Source organism: Babylonia areolata, chromosome 18, assembly GCF_041734735.1.
Source record: "Babylonia areolata isolate BAREFJ2019XMU chromosome 18, ASM4173473v1, whole genome shotgun sequence".
Lineage (NCBI taxonomy): Eukaryota > Metazoa > Mollusca > Gastropoda > Neogastropoda > Buccinidae > Babylonia > Babylonia areolata.
Genome location: NC_134893.1, coordinates 11752154 through 11767038, shown reverse-complemented (window position 1 = coordinate 11767038; position 14885 = coordinate 11752154). Strand labels below are relative to the sequence as shown.

The following is a 14885-nucleotide window of genomic DNA, read 5'->3' as shown; positions in this document are numbered from 1 at the left end:
TGACGAGGTGACAAGACAGTGTACTGCGACAGGTTCTGTTTGGTGAACCAACACAGACCTGAAAGACGTGATCGAACAACTGTTAAGATTAACGCCATAGATATTGGATAAAGACGTTATATAGGTAACCAATAATGCTGGCGAAAAGTATAAAGGGGGAGCTTTAATGTTTCTGGATACACGGAATATTTCAAATGCTTATTATCATATCGGTTTGTAAGCAGGCTTGGCCATATTTCTTTGACATTATAGCGACCTCCCCACTCTGTTACAGTTGTTGGGTTCGAAATTTCCCTTGGTCGCAGAGATCATGCTATAGCGTTTGAAAGAAGTGAGGGGAATATTTAGGTCAGGTATTGATCGGGTTCCCATACTGGCATATTATACGAACGAGTGGTGATGACAACTTGAAGACACCCCTCACTAAGTAGACCCATTTTAGTGCGATCAGTCATCTGTGCGCTGTACGATCGCTCCCACCCCACCCCGCTGAGCCCTTCACACCCGGCCTTCCCCCATTCACTTTCCCGCCATCACCATCACCCTGACGGTGTGAATATATGTATTAATACATTGCTCGGTGGTGGTCTGAAGATTCATGATGACCTTTCTGTGCGTTTCTGTGCCTGTAAAAAAAATGCATTATATTATTCAAAAGTGAATGGCGTGCGTCTGTGCACGTGTCATTCACTGCATGCACACACAGACACAAAGAGACAGACGGACACACTCATACATAGACACACAGACACAGACTCACATACACACGTACACACAGACACAGGCACACACACACACACACACACACACACACACACACACACACACACAGAGGCATGCAGGTATGCACACACACACATACAACACACACATACACACACACACACACACAGAATTCTTCAGGCTTGTAGTGATGATCCGTGATGCTGTGTGTTGCAGGGTGGTATTCAAGAGCTGAAAGTGACTTCCAACCCCTACGATGCTGAAGATGACGACTGTGATAATTTTGTAAGTGTTCTATCTGCTCGTGTGTTGATGCTGAGATGAAATTATACTTGTTGAGAGAGAACTCGAACTCGAACTTGTTGAGAGAGAGAGAGGGAGAGGTGGGGGGTATGGAATACATGTCTCCGTAGATCACTGTGCTTTAGTTCTAGGTCAAAAAAGAAAGAAAGAAAGAAAGAAAAAAAGAATAAAGAAAAATAGATACGAATAATAAAAATGAACCCAAAGTACAACGGTGTGCAATCCAAGGGAAGTAACCGTGTTGTAGCTGCGTTTGCTGACACAGTTATGCGACTTGACAAAGCTATAAGTATAACCTGTAACTTTCGTTTACGCTTTGGAAAACAGTCTCTTAGTTTTTAGATTTTGTGAGCGCATATTGTGTGTGTGTGTGTGTGTGTGTGTGTGTGCATTTTGAGAATTTTATGTTGTATTTGCTACATGAGTGGCGGAAATACAGTCAGTTATTAGTTGTTTTCAATGTTTATTATGTGTTTATTTTTTTATTATTTTTTGATCCTCTGTAACCCAAATGGGGTGACGGGAAATCTAAAATATTGAACCGTGTGTTGTGCGTCCACTTCAGGAAGAAATCAGTGGGTCAGGATCAGGCAGTGTGGTTATAGAACAGCCCACAATCCCCACCTTGACTCCATCTTCAAGTGTGAGTACATTTTCTGTGTTTGTGCACATGTGTGTGTGTGTGTGTGTGTGTGTGTGTGTGGTGAGAGAGGGAAAGAGAGTGATTGTGTGTGAGTGTGTGTGTGTGTGTGTGCGTGCGTTGTGTAATATTGAACCATGGCAGAACTTAAGAAGAAAAGAAGTCAAATTGGGATTTTTTTGGGGGGTGTAGGTTGGCAGGGAAGGCCAGGGCATGTGTGTGTGTGTGTGTGTGTGTGTGTGTGTGTGTGTGTGTGTGTGTGTGTGTGTGTGTGTGTGTGTGAAACAGATGGTGATCTATAGGAGAGGGTTTTTGTTGTTGCCGTAAATTACCGCAGTAAAAGAATCTCTGTCTGTCTGCATCTTACTTCCCTTCTCTCCTCCCTCTCCTCTCTGCACCCCACTCGCCCCTCTGACCACCAGCCTCACACCCTGCCCCACCCCCACACCTCACCACCTCTTTGAAACATGAAACAGATTAACGTGAACATACATGTTGACATATTTACAAGCTACTAATACAAGGCAACAGCCCTATGATAAGAATACAAAATGACTGCAAGAGAAGCTGTTAATGAAGACAGCAACAGCCTCAGATTAAAATATGAACTGACTGTAAGAGCAGCTGTTATTGAAGATAGCAACAGCCTCAGATTAAAATCGAACTGACTTTGCAGCAGCTGTTAATGAAGACAGCAACAGCCTCAGATTAAAATATGAACTGACTATGCAGCAGCTGTTAATGAAGACAGCAACAGCCTCAGATTAAAATACAAACTGACTGTGCAGCAGCTGATAATGAAGACAGCAACAGTCTCAGATTAAAATACAAACTGACTGTGCAGCAGCTGATAATGAAGACAGCAACAGTCTCAGATTAAAATACAAACTGACTGTGCAGCAGCTGATAATGAAGACAGCAACAGCCTCAGATTAAAATATGAACTGACTGTAAGAGCAGCTGTTAATGAAGACAGCTACAGCCTCAGATTAAAATACAAACTGACTGTGCAGCAGCTGATAATGAAGACAGCAACAGCCTCAGATTAAAATATGAACTGACTGTAAGAGCAGCTGTTAATGAAGACAGCAACAGCCTCAGATTAAAATACAAACTGACTGTGCAGCAGCTGATAATGAAGACAGCAACAGCCTCAGATTAAAATATGAACTGACTGTGCAGCAGCTGATAATGAAGACAGCAACAGCCTCATGGTAAGTGTATGAACTGACTGTGCAGGAGCTGTTAATGAAGACAGCAACAGCCTCATGGTAAGTGTATGAACTGACTGTGCAGGAGCGGCCAGATGAACCTGTCAGCAGACAGAAGGGAGAGAAGGGAGAGAGGGGTCTGCCTGGAATGAAGGGAGACAAGGGGGATCAAGGCCCTCGCGGTGTGCCTGGCCTCACCCACCCACCTCCCCTCACCCCTCCTCCTCCAGATATCGAACTTCTGCGTGGCTCCAAAGGTAGCGTCTGACGTTGATTCCTGTTTGAGGTTTGACCGGAATGCCCCCCTGCTGAATGTACAGGGGTTGGATGTTTTCAGTTATTGGAGATATTAAAATTACATAGACATGTATTATGATAGACTGAAGAGACCACTTTGCACCTGTGCAATGCACTGTTCTTATATTGAATATAAATTATTTTGTCTGTCTGTTGGTCTCTCTGTCTGTCTGTCTGTCAGCTCTGTTGGCAATAATGCGTGCCAGTCCTGAGTTGTCCAGTAAAGATTCTGAAAGTAAATGACATTTTTGCAACTGAAGAAATGCACATTTTGCAATCACTTGAAATCGAAATGTAATTGTTATTTGTTAACATGCTGTAAAATGTTTTGAACAGAACTGCACTGGATGTAGGTTGTCTTTTCATTACAACATGTGTATTTGTGCAGAATTTAGGCTGATCTTCCCTGGGGGAAATGCATAATGGTAGCTCTTTACAATTCCATTTACTTCTTTTTCCTGTCTGTTTGGATTTATATGTTTACTTATCAGGTGTGTTTCCCTTTTTTCCCCCCAAGAACAACTGTTTTGTCATTGTCATCTATGTGGTTGCTGTATACAGAATTACAAGTTATACTCTAATTTATCGCAACACCTAGACCACTATTCAGTATCTTAAGTGTGTGGGTGTGTGTGTGCGTGTGTGAGTGTGCATGCACGTGTGCGTGTGTGTGCATGCGTGTGTGTGTGTGTGTGTGTGTGCGTGTGTGAGGGAAGTGGATCATTGAGGAATGTATGGAAAGAAAACCCTTGTCCAGGTGTGTCTTGAAACACAGGTCTGGGACTTCCACATCTACTTCCTTCTTGAACATGTTACTCACTCATTACTAGTGATAAAAATCTGAAAAGAAAAAGAAAGGTGAAGGAGAAGTGAAATGTTCTATTTCTGCATGTGTATGTTCACCGGCAGCAACTCCCATGTTCATTCATTTGTACAAATGAGCTATTTCATTTATGACCGTTTTTACCCAGCCCTACAGGCAGCCATACTCAGTTTTCAAGGGTGTGCATGCTGCGTATGTTCTTGTTTCCACAACCCACATAACATTTACATGGATTATGGGATATTTAATGTGGGCATTTGATCTTGTGCATGTGTAAGCGCATGAAGGGGCTTCAGGCACCAGCAGGTCCACACTAGTGTTGACCTACGAGATCAGAAAAAAATCTTCACACTAAATGCACCAGGCACCATGATGGGGATTTGAACCCAGGACTCTCAGATTGAAAGTCCAATGTTTTAACCACTTGGCTGTTACCCTCGTCAGAGAAGGGAATAACAGTGCCTGCCCTTGGTGCACAGGTGACCAGGGTGTGCCAGGGGAGATGGGAATGCCAGGCCGTCAGGGCCAGAAGGGCGAACCAGGGGAACCAGGCCTGAATGGGATGAACGGATTGCCCGGAAGACGTGGAGAGAAGGGCGATTCAGGAGAACCCGGTAAACCTGTGAGTATGCCCTGTCAGTACTTTCTTCAGCAGTGTTTCAGAGCCTCCTGTTTCAAAGTACGTCATGTGTGTGAAAAGATCTTGAAAAGATTGAGTTGTGGCAAGATGTTGAAGTTGTTCATTCAGTGATGTGTGTGTTTGTGCTGCTGTGTGTCAGTCAGGGTTGACAGTGATGTGTGTTGATGGTGTGTGTCAGTCAGGGTTGACAGTGATGTGTGTTGATGCTGTGTGTCAGTCAGGGCTGACAGTGATGTGTGTTGATGCTGTGTGTCAGTCAGGGCTGACAGTGATGTGTGTTGATGCTGTGTGTCAGGGCTGACAGTGATGTGTGTTGATGCTGTGTGTCAGTCAGGGCTGACAGTGATGTGTGTTGATGGTGTGTGTCAGTCAGGGCTGACAGTGATGTGTGTTGATGGTGTGTGTCAGTCAGGGCTGACAGTGATGTGTGTTGATGCTGTGTGTCAGTCAGGGCTGACAGTGATGTGTGTTGATGGTGTGTGTCAGGCAGGGCTGACAGTGATGTGTGTTGATGCTGTGTGTCAGTTAGGGCTGACAGTAATGCGTGTTGATGCTGTGGACAGGGTCAGCCAGGACTGACAGTGCGCGGTCCCCCAGGACCTCCAGGTCCCCCAGGTCTCCCTGGCACACAGGACGTCATCCCTGAGCTGGACCAGGGGCCCAGCGGGCAGAAGGGGGAGAAGGGAGAACCAGGTATCGGATTCCCTGGCATCCCTGGACCTCCTGGAGAAAGAGGCATACCTGGGCGACCTGGGCTGGACGGGTCGAAGGTAAAAATTTGAAGTGCGGTTGGTATAATACCTGGATTATATGGAGTTAACAGATCAAAGGTAAATGTTTGAAGTGTGGTTGGTATAATACTAGGACTATCTGGAGTTAACGAGTCAAAGGTAAATGTTTGAAGTGCAGTTGGTATAATGCTAGGATTATCTGGAGTTAACAAGTCAAAGGTAAATGTTTGAAGTGCAGTTGGTATAATTCCAGGATTATCTGGAGTTAACAAGTCAAAGATAAATGTTTGAAGTGCAGTTGGTATAATATCAGGATTATCTGGAGTTAACGAATCAAGGTAAATGTTTGAAGTGCAGTTGGTATAATTCCAGGATTATATGGAGTTAACGAGTCAAAGGTAAACGTTTGAAGTGCAGTTGGTATAATTCCAGGATTATCTGGAGTTAACGAGTCAAAGGTAAACGTTTGAAGTGCAGTTGGTATAATACTAGGATTATCTGGAGTTAACAAGTCAAAGGAAAATGTTCAAGTGCAGTTGGTATAATTCCAGGATTATCTGGAGTTAATGAGTCAAGGTAAATGTTTGAAGTGCAGTTGGTATAATTCCAGGATTATCTGGAGTTAAGGAGTCAAAGGATAAATGTCTGAAGTGCAGTTGGTATAATATCAGGGTTATCTGGAGTTAATGAGTCAAGGTAAATGTTTGAAGTGCAGTTGGTATAATTCCAGGATTATCTGGAGTTAACGAGTCAAAGGTAAATGTTTGAAGTGCAGTTGGTATAATACTAGGATTACCTGGAGTTAACGAGTCAAAGGTATATGTTTCAAGTGCAGTTGGTATAATACCAGGATTATCTGGAGTTAACGAGTCAAAGGAAAATGTATGAAGTGCAGTTGGTATAATACTAGGATTATCTGGAGTTAACGAATCAAAGGAAAATGTTTGAAGTGCAGTTGGTATAATACTAGAATTATCTGGAGTTAACGAATCAAAGGAAAATGTTTGAAGTGCAGTTGGTATAATACTAGAATTATCTGGAGTTCACGAGTCAAAGGTAAATGTTTGAAGTGCAGTTGGTATAATACTAGGATTATCTGGAGTTAACGAGTCAAAGGTAAATGTTTGAAGTGCAGTTGGTATAATATCAGGATTATCTGGAGTTAACGAATCAAGGTAAATGTTTGAAGTGCAGTTGGTATAATACCAGGATTATATGGAGTTAACTAGTCAAAGGTAAACGTCTGAAGTGCAGTTGGTATAATACCAGGATTATCTGGGGTTAAGGAGTCAAAGGTAAATGTCTGAAGTGCAGTTGGTATAATACTAGGACTATCTGGAGTTAACGAGTCAAAGGTAAATGTTTGAAGTGCAGTTGGTATAATGCTAGGATTATCTGGAGTTAACAAGTCAAAGGTAAATGTTTGAAGTGCAGTTCATGCATAGCTGTATGGCATGGACTTCATAGGTAAACGGTAAATGTTTGAAGTGAATTTGGTACATACATTGGCAGAGTGGAATGAATGGGTCAAAGGTAAAAATTTAAAGTGCAGTGTACTTACCTGGATGAACAGGACATCATGCTCTCTTGAAATATGGTGTGGTGTCTGAAATGAAAGCAGGACCATTGATCTTTCACAAAAAGTCATCCAGAATGACATGAAATTGATTTCTGTTCAGTTGTTTTTTTTAAGAATGAGAGCAAGTGAGAAATGTATTCTCATTTTTGTTTAAGAAACAACAAACTGAGTCTGGAATGACCACGATGCATACAAGAACACACACACACACACACACACACACACACACACACACACACACACACAGAGGCATGCAGGTATGCACACACATACATACAACACACACACACACACACACACACACACACACGTTGAAGAAATAGTTCTTGATCAGTGGAATACAGAATGGAATGTGAGTGATACAGAATGGAATGGAGTGCCTTAATCATGTAGAGACTGCTTGCAAAGTAATGTTTTCAGAATTATTTCAAAGGATGTGAGTTAGGGACTGTGACTGAAAAAAGGCAATGAATCCCATGTTTGCACAAGTGTGTGTGTGTGTGTATGTGTGTGTGTGTGTATGTGTGTGTGTTCTTGCATACATCATGTCTGACTGATGTGTTGTAGAAAAGCACTTCCACAGGTTTTTAGAACCACTGTATAAAAGCCCTGTCACTGTGTGTTGCAGGGGGAGGCTGTGGTCGGTCCTCCAGGTATTCCAGGCATCCCAGGCCAGCCAGGACCACCGGGGCCTCCGGGTCCTGCAGGGTCCCCGGGCCTTGCGGTTGAGTCGGGTTCTGGTGACGGGGAATTGATCCCGGGTCCCCCCGGGCCCAAAGGGGAGCGGGGCCTGCACGGTGCGGCAGGCCCGGTGGGCCCCATGGGTCCGGTGGGCCCGCAGGGTTTGATGGGTCCCCCCGGTGTGCCTGGGGTGCCTGGAGCACCGGGACTCCCTGGCACTTTCGGCACCAACATCACCGGCCCTCAGGGACCGCCCGGGCCCGCTGGTCGCGACGGGTTGCCCGGGGCAACTGGAGCTTCTGGCATGCCGGTAAGGATTGGGGGATGGTGGTGATGACGACTGGTGAGAATAGAACAGAATAGAATATTTTGTTGTCATAAAACCTTGATGTTTATGAGACACGATAAAACATAACCATGAGGATATGAAACATTCGTGAAAAATTTTTGCCTGCCTGGGCTGTAATTCTTTTTGTAAGGTCAGTTCACTAGGCTTGGCATTTGGATGACAGATATCGGTTAAAAATCTGTTTCTGTAAATATTGTATTTTACACAGTTGTCTAAAAGGTGGATCTTGTCTTCTAAACTATTACAGGCAGCACACAGTCTTTGCTCTTTCAGAGTATTTTTTATACTTTCCCTGTTCGATCTGTAAAGCACAGGCACTGATTCGTAACATAGTGCTTTTCTGTGTTGTATATTTGTTGGTGTGAGAAACCAGTGGTGACTGGTGTGTGAGTGTGCTGAACCGTGGATGTATGGTACATGTTAACAGAAAGCTAGAGACAGTGTAGGATGAAACAGAGCGGGAGCCATCTTGGGAAGAGGTCGGTTTAAAGCCAAGACTTGAAAGAGCTTAGTGCAGATATTTGATGGAGTGAAGGAGGGTGCTTATTTCTTTTTATTTTGTGCTCATTCCATGTTAGCTTGTGATCTCTTTTTTTTCCGCATGATTACCAATTGTATTCACATACATGCATGTACATTCATACACACATATATGCAGGGTGTGTTTTCTCAAAAATGAAAACAAGAGATCAGTGGGAGGTAATTCAGGATAACAAGTTACACATTCACTTCAGTTTATGGACAGGCTTACTCCCCTTACTGTGCTCAAGTATTTGGGTTTGTCTCAAAAGCAGGTGAAACTGGTAGTCATTCAAAAGGCAGGCACACACACACACACACACACACACACACACACACACACACACACACACACACACACACACACACACACACACACACACACACACACACACACACTCTTGTGTGTGCATGATAATGTACATCAAACACATGTATAACATACAATTGGAGGCATTTAACAAGGCTCTCTCTTGAGTATTTCTGAAGAATCTGATCAGCTGTGTCAACAGAGGTTTTGCTGTAATTCCATTGACTTCTGCATGTGGGACACAGTTTTAACAAACATTGATTGCATATATCAGTGGAAATTATTTGTGAAATAGATTACTGATATTGAAATGGTAACCCTTGATGTTTCGTACTCTTGTTGTTGAAGTCTATAAGACGAATGTACTTAAATGTCACACATACATTTTCCAAAATATAAGCAATGAAATGTTAGATATAAACAGATATAAGTGAGAAAAAAAAATCAAGCAACATTCTACATAATCATTTGACATGATTTTGATGTGAATGATGATTTGATACTGACTCGTTGGGTTTGTTTATTGAAAAGGCTGCTTGTTGGAACAGGTAAAAGTATGGTTTATATCAATATGGATCCTTTATCATCAGCACAGTTTTTGGTTACTGATTCCTTTCTTTCTTTCTTCCTTTATTTTTTATGTGTATCTGTCGGTTTCGTCTTATTTTTTGTTTCTGCACCACAGCTGCTGTGAAAGCCTTCAGGATGTTTGCATATTCCTTGGTTCTCTTCCTGTGTTTTCTTTTCATATCTCCAACCTGGTCATTTTATGGCCTCTGTTTTGTTGTTGTTGTTTTTTTTGTTATTCCCAGATAAATGAGAATATTTTGTTCCAGTTAGTTAATAAGGGTATACTTCCCATGTCCACCACTCCAGTGACCTCACCCCTATGGCTAACCCTGCCCTGTGTGCTTTCATTGTGATGTAATAATAATAATAATTATTATTATTATATTTATATAGCACTCAATCATGTGCAGAGACAAATCAAAGCACTTTTGCACCAGTCATTCAAACGCATGCATAACTCTAAAACTGGAAAAACTGAAGAGAAGGAAGAGGCAGGGAAGGGAGGCTATTTTGGGAAGAGGTGGGTTTTAAGGCCAGACTTGAAAGAGCTGTGGAGACCTGATGAAGCAAAAGAGGAAGTTCATTCCAATTACAAGGTCCAGAGACAGGGAAAGAACAGTGGCCAACAGTTGAGTGTTAAATCTGGGTATGCATAAACAGAGTGGATCCGAAGCCGATAGTACATGGAGTGTAGAGGTGAAGGCAGCCACAGAGATGGGAAGGGGCAGATTTGTGAATACATTTATAACATAGAGTGCTGATCTTGTACTTTATTCTGTGTGAGACAGGGAGCCAGTGGAGATGTTGCAAAAGAGGAGTGATGTGCTCAGATCTTTTCTTTCTGAGGACGAGTTGGGCAGCAGAGTTTTGTATGCGCTGAAAATGATGTCACTATCTCTCCTTCTGTTTCCTCCTCTTTTATTCTTAATGCTTTTAAAAATGTTTTGGATTTGCTTTTTGTGTTTTTTGGAGGGGGAGGGGTGGTAGTGGTGGAAGGGGAGAGGTGTTTTGTTTTTGTTTCAATTTGATTTGTTTTTTGTTTCTACCTGTATGGTTTTTTGGGTGTTTTTTTGTTGTTGTTTTTTTTTTAAATATTTGAACTTGGTCAACAGACAAAGGTGTTGCAATGCAATGTTCTGTGCATGCACATTGTGTCTTTGTGTGTGTCTGTGTATGTCTTGTGTCTGTATGTGTGTGTCTCTGTGTGTCTTGTGTCTGTATGTGTGTGGTATTATTTGTCACACAAAGAAGTCAAAAGGTCTGCGAATGTGTCACTGTCAAAGACCTTCAAACTGTTGAAGAACCATGATTCACATGTCGTTACTTTTCAGTTGAATGTGCCCTGTATTGCATTTGTTCCAGTTGTTTGCTTCATTACCATCTTACTCCTTATCCCAAGAGATTCAAATGGAGCAAAGTTGATTGGGTGTACATGCACACACTCAAGCAAGATAGTGTTGCTGGATTAGTATGTGATGTATATGTGCCTGTATCCTGACAAAAAGAGGGAGTGTCATGGTTTAGTTGGATGCATAATTTACATGAGAATTTGCTAAGACGCAGTGTTTATGCTTTGAAGATGTGTATGTCAGAATGTACAAGTGAGAGGAATGTTTGATTGCTGAATGGAAAGGAAGATGATAATTTCCACGTATGAAAAAAAAGCTCATTTGTATAATCTGAATCTTGTAGGAAAAAAAAAAGAAGTATTAGTTGTCCAGAAGAATACAGGAAGAGAGAGAGGGGAGGGGGGGGGGAGAGAGAGAGAGAGAGAGAGAACATCTGCATCAATTTGAAAAATGGATTCAGCATACGTGAGATTTGACAGTGAGGAACACTGATGCAAGTGGGTGTTTGGGGCAGACAGCATGGCTCAGTGAACAAAGGTAATCCTGGCTGTTTACTGATATATTGTCTGTGCATCCATCCGTTCCAGGGAGTTCCTGGAAATCCTGGTGAGTCAGGACGACCTGGACCTGTGGGACCCAAAGGTGACACGGTGAGTTAGTGTGTGTGTGTGTGTGGGGGGGGGGGTGAGAGTGTGTGTGTGTGTGTGCGTGTGTGAGGGTGTGTGTATGTGTGTGCATATGTGTGTGTGTGTGCATGTGTGAGGGTGTGCGTGTGCATGTGTGTGAGGGTGTGTGTGTTCGAGTGTGTGTGTGTCTGTGTGTGTGTGTCTGTGTCTGTGTGCATTTCGTTTTCAATTGATGGAACTGTGTGTATGTGTATGTGTGTGGGCAGAAGTGTGTGTATGTAAAACTTTGTATGTCATGCTTGTGTGTATTTGTATATGTGTTGTGTATGTGTGTGTGTGTGTGTGTGTGTGTGTGTGTGTGATTTTTTTTTGTTTTTTGTTTTACAGCATTTCTCTTACAATTTTTGTTGCTTGACACAAACAAAATCCCATACATCTATGAACTGGTTTTCATAGCATAGCTGTGTGTGTAACAGTAGGTAGTTGATGCATTTTTCTCACCTGGCTGTCCAGGGAGAAATGGGTCGACCCGGGTTACCTGGCGAGGATGGTATGCGAGGTTTACCTGGACGTGATGGTCAGGATGGACTCCCCGGGCGTGATGGTGTACCTGGTCGGCCAGGTAACCCCGGACCTCCTGGTCCCCCAGGCCAGGGAGGTGGTGGAGGCATCTTTGGCAGTGGTGATGGAGACACTGAGGTGAGGGGCTGGGGGTTTGAATCCTTGTGATGTCCTCTCTGTCTTCTGTCTCTCTCGAGGCCTGACCAGCTTGTTAGATTGATGTGAAGGTCAGATACCTGCTCCGTGTTTTTAGTTCAATGTATTTATTTATTTATTTTCTAAATGCTGCAGATGTGGTGTAGCTTATATGGATTAGTTCACTTCCTTTGACAGCAACTTGAAACTGAAACCTGGAAGAAAAAAAAGAAACCTGTCTCTCTCATTCTGTGTGTGTGTGTGTGTGTGTGTGTGTGTGTGTGTGTGTGTGTGTGTGTGTGTGTGTGTGTGTGTGATGCTAACCATTTCTGCTCCAGATAGATTTCCTTCTGTAAATCTCACTGCTGCTCTGTCTGTGTCAAGAGATTCAAAACTTCCCAAGGGAAAGAAAATAGTGTAGTTGCATCAACATATTTCCAAATATTCTATTTGACTTGTCATAATGCTTTTATCTGCATGGCATCTACTCCTGTTCTTTGGAATTCCATGACAGCTTGATAACTTGCAGTGAAGATGTAACTTCATGAAAAAAAGCCCTTTTGAATTGCTAATAGATATGACAGGATCTAAATAAATTAACCCCTTTGAACTGCTAATAGGTATGACAGGATCTAAATAAATTAACCCCTTTAGAACTGCTAATAGGTATGACAGGATCTAAATAAATTAACCCCTTTAGAACTGCTAATAGGTATGACAGGATCTAAATAAATTAACCCCTTTAGAACTGCTAATAGGTATGACAGGATCTAAATAAATTAACCCCTTTAGAACTGCTGATAGGTTTGACAGGATCTACCAAATGAGAAAATATTGGAAGCTACCATTGATGTAGAGTGTGGCTCAAGTAGAATCTGGTATTCATTATCACACCCATTATCATTACCTGCAGCAGGTTAAGGATAAGGACAGAATAAACTTTCCTGAATACTCCTGACTTGAGTTACTCAGAACCCCCGAAAGCGTAATATGGCTGCCTACATGGCGGGGTAAAAACGGTCATGCACATAAAAGCCCATTCGTGTACATGCGGGTGAACGTGGGAGTTGCAGTTTCAGTTTCAGTTTCACTTTCTCAAGGAGGCGTCACTGCGTTCGGACAAATCCATACACGCTACACCACATCTGTTGAGCAGATGCCTGACCAGCAGCATAACCCAACGCGCTTAGTCAGGCCTTGAGTGCATGCTTACATATTTGTGTACCTATGAAAGTGAATTTCATTTTACGTAATTTCGCCAGAGGACAACACTCTCGTTGCCATGGGTTCTTTTACAGTGCGCCAAGTGCGTGCTGCGCACGGGACCTCGGTTTATCGTCTCATCCGAAAGACTAGACGCTCAGTTTGATTTTCCAGTCAAACTTAGGAGAAAGGGCGAGAGCGGGATTCGAACCCACACCCTCACGGACTCTCTGTATTGGCAGCTGAGCGTCTTAACCATTCTGCCACCTTCCTCCACGAACACAGAAGAAGAAGAGTTACTCAGAAACTAACTCTGGTTCCCTCACTCTGCAGGGGCTTTTCACACCTGCTCCTTTACAGTGGCACCTTTTTTTTTCTTTTTTTTTTCATTTTGATAGGTTGACATTTTACAACAACAAGAACATCTTAATATACATTTAGAAAGAAAGAAAAAAATATAAACAGACTGACAGACAGAAACAGCCAAGCAGCTGGATTACCCATAGGTTGGTTATCATCATGGAGGATTATTATTCATTTCTTAAGAAATTGTGTGCGCGTGCGTTTATGTAAGTTTGTGCCTGCCTATGTGTGCGTATGTGTTAGGGTAGCTGTTAGATACACATATATTGTTAAAATGTATGTACGCAGTGTGTGTGTGTGTGTCTGTGCGTGTGTGTGTGTGTGTGTGTGTGTGTGTGTAGTCAAATTTTGGTGTGTGTATGTAACATAGATGTAATGTTTTATGTTAACAAAGCGTTTTTGTAAAGCACCTAGAGCAGATTTCTGGATAGTGTGCTATATAAGTATCCATTATTATTATTATTATTATTATTATAAGATCTTATACACAGTGGCACCCTTTTTATCATCACCTCCCCCCTTTCTCTCTCTCTCTCTCTCTCTCTCTCTCTTTTTAAAAAAAAATTTGCAGATGGGTGTGCCAGGTCCCCGTGGACCCCCAGGCCCAGCCGGATCACCTGGTATCCCAGGGTTACGGGGAGAGCTTGGGGACCCTGGTCCACGTGGACCAATCGGACCGCCCGGTGAAAAGGGAGACAGGGGAGAAAGGGTGAGGGTTGCCCTGCTGGGGTCTTTGTGTTTGTTTCTGCAGTGTCTTGCTGTACACTGTTGAGTGATGTTTGTGTATAGTTACGTGTTTATTTGCTTGTTCAGGTATTGTTAATTTGTTTGTGAATTTATTGTTTCAGAAGTGGTCAAAGTTGCTTTCCCCAGAACACAGTGATTACTGAAAGACTGTTTTCTTTTTTGTAAGTGGTATCTGTGTGCACAACAAGGCATAAAATCACCTAGTGCAGAAAAGCCCAGTGGTAAAAGTTATGCCATATCAAAAACTGAAGAAGAAGACAAGACAGGCAATGAATAATGATGGTCTGTCTGATGATCATGTCAATGACGATGAAATTATATTGACAGTCATGATGATTATGATGATGTCAGTGATGGTGAAGGTGATAATGTTGAAAGTGATAGTGACAGTGATAACAATGACGATAGCAGGGATGATGATGATGATGATGATGACAATTATGACTGATGGTGATAATGTTGAAAGTGATAGTGACAGTGGTAACAACGACAATAGCAGGGATGATGATGATGATGATGACGACA

The 14885-nt window shown here is 42.6% G+C and overlaps 1 protein-coding gene across 5 annotated transcripts in view; it reads left to right on the top strand.

Moving 5' to 3' along the window:
* The window catches only part of LOC143292449 (uncharacterized), a 104351-nt gene that overhangs the window by 59426 nt on the left and 30040 nt on the right, over positions 1–14885 (top strand). For all 5 annotated transcript variants that reach the window (XM_076602733.1, XM_076602736.1, XM_076602732.1 and 2 more), the window contains exons 4-12: positions 940–1008; positions 1592–1669; positions 2963–3134; positions 4477–4619; positions 5201–5407; positions 7576–7938; positions 11313–11375; positions 11865–12050; positions 14185–14322. In XM_076602733.1, coding sequence (XP_076458848.1) covers positions 940–1008; positions 1592–1669; positions 2963–3134; positions 4477–4619; positions 5201–5407; positions 7576–7938; positions 11313–11375; positions 11865–12050; positions 14185–14322 — 1419 coding nt within the window. The remainder of the gene's footprint in view (positions 1–939; positions 1009–1591; positions 1670–2962; positions 3135–4476; positions 4620–5200; positions 5408–7575; positions 7939–11312; positions 11376–11864; positions 12051–14184; positions 14323–14885) is intronic.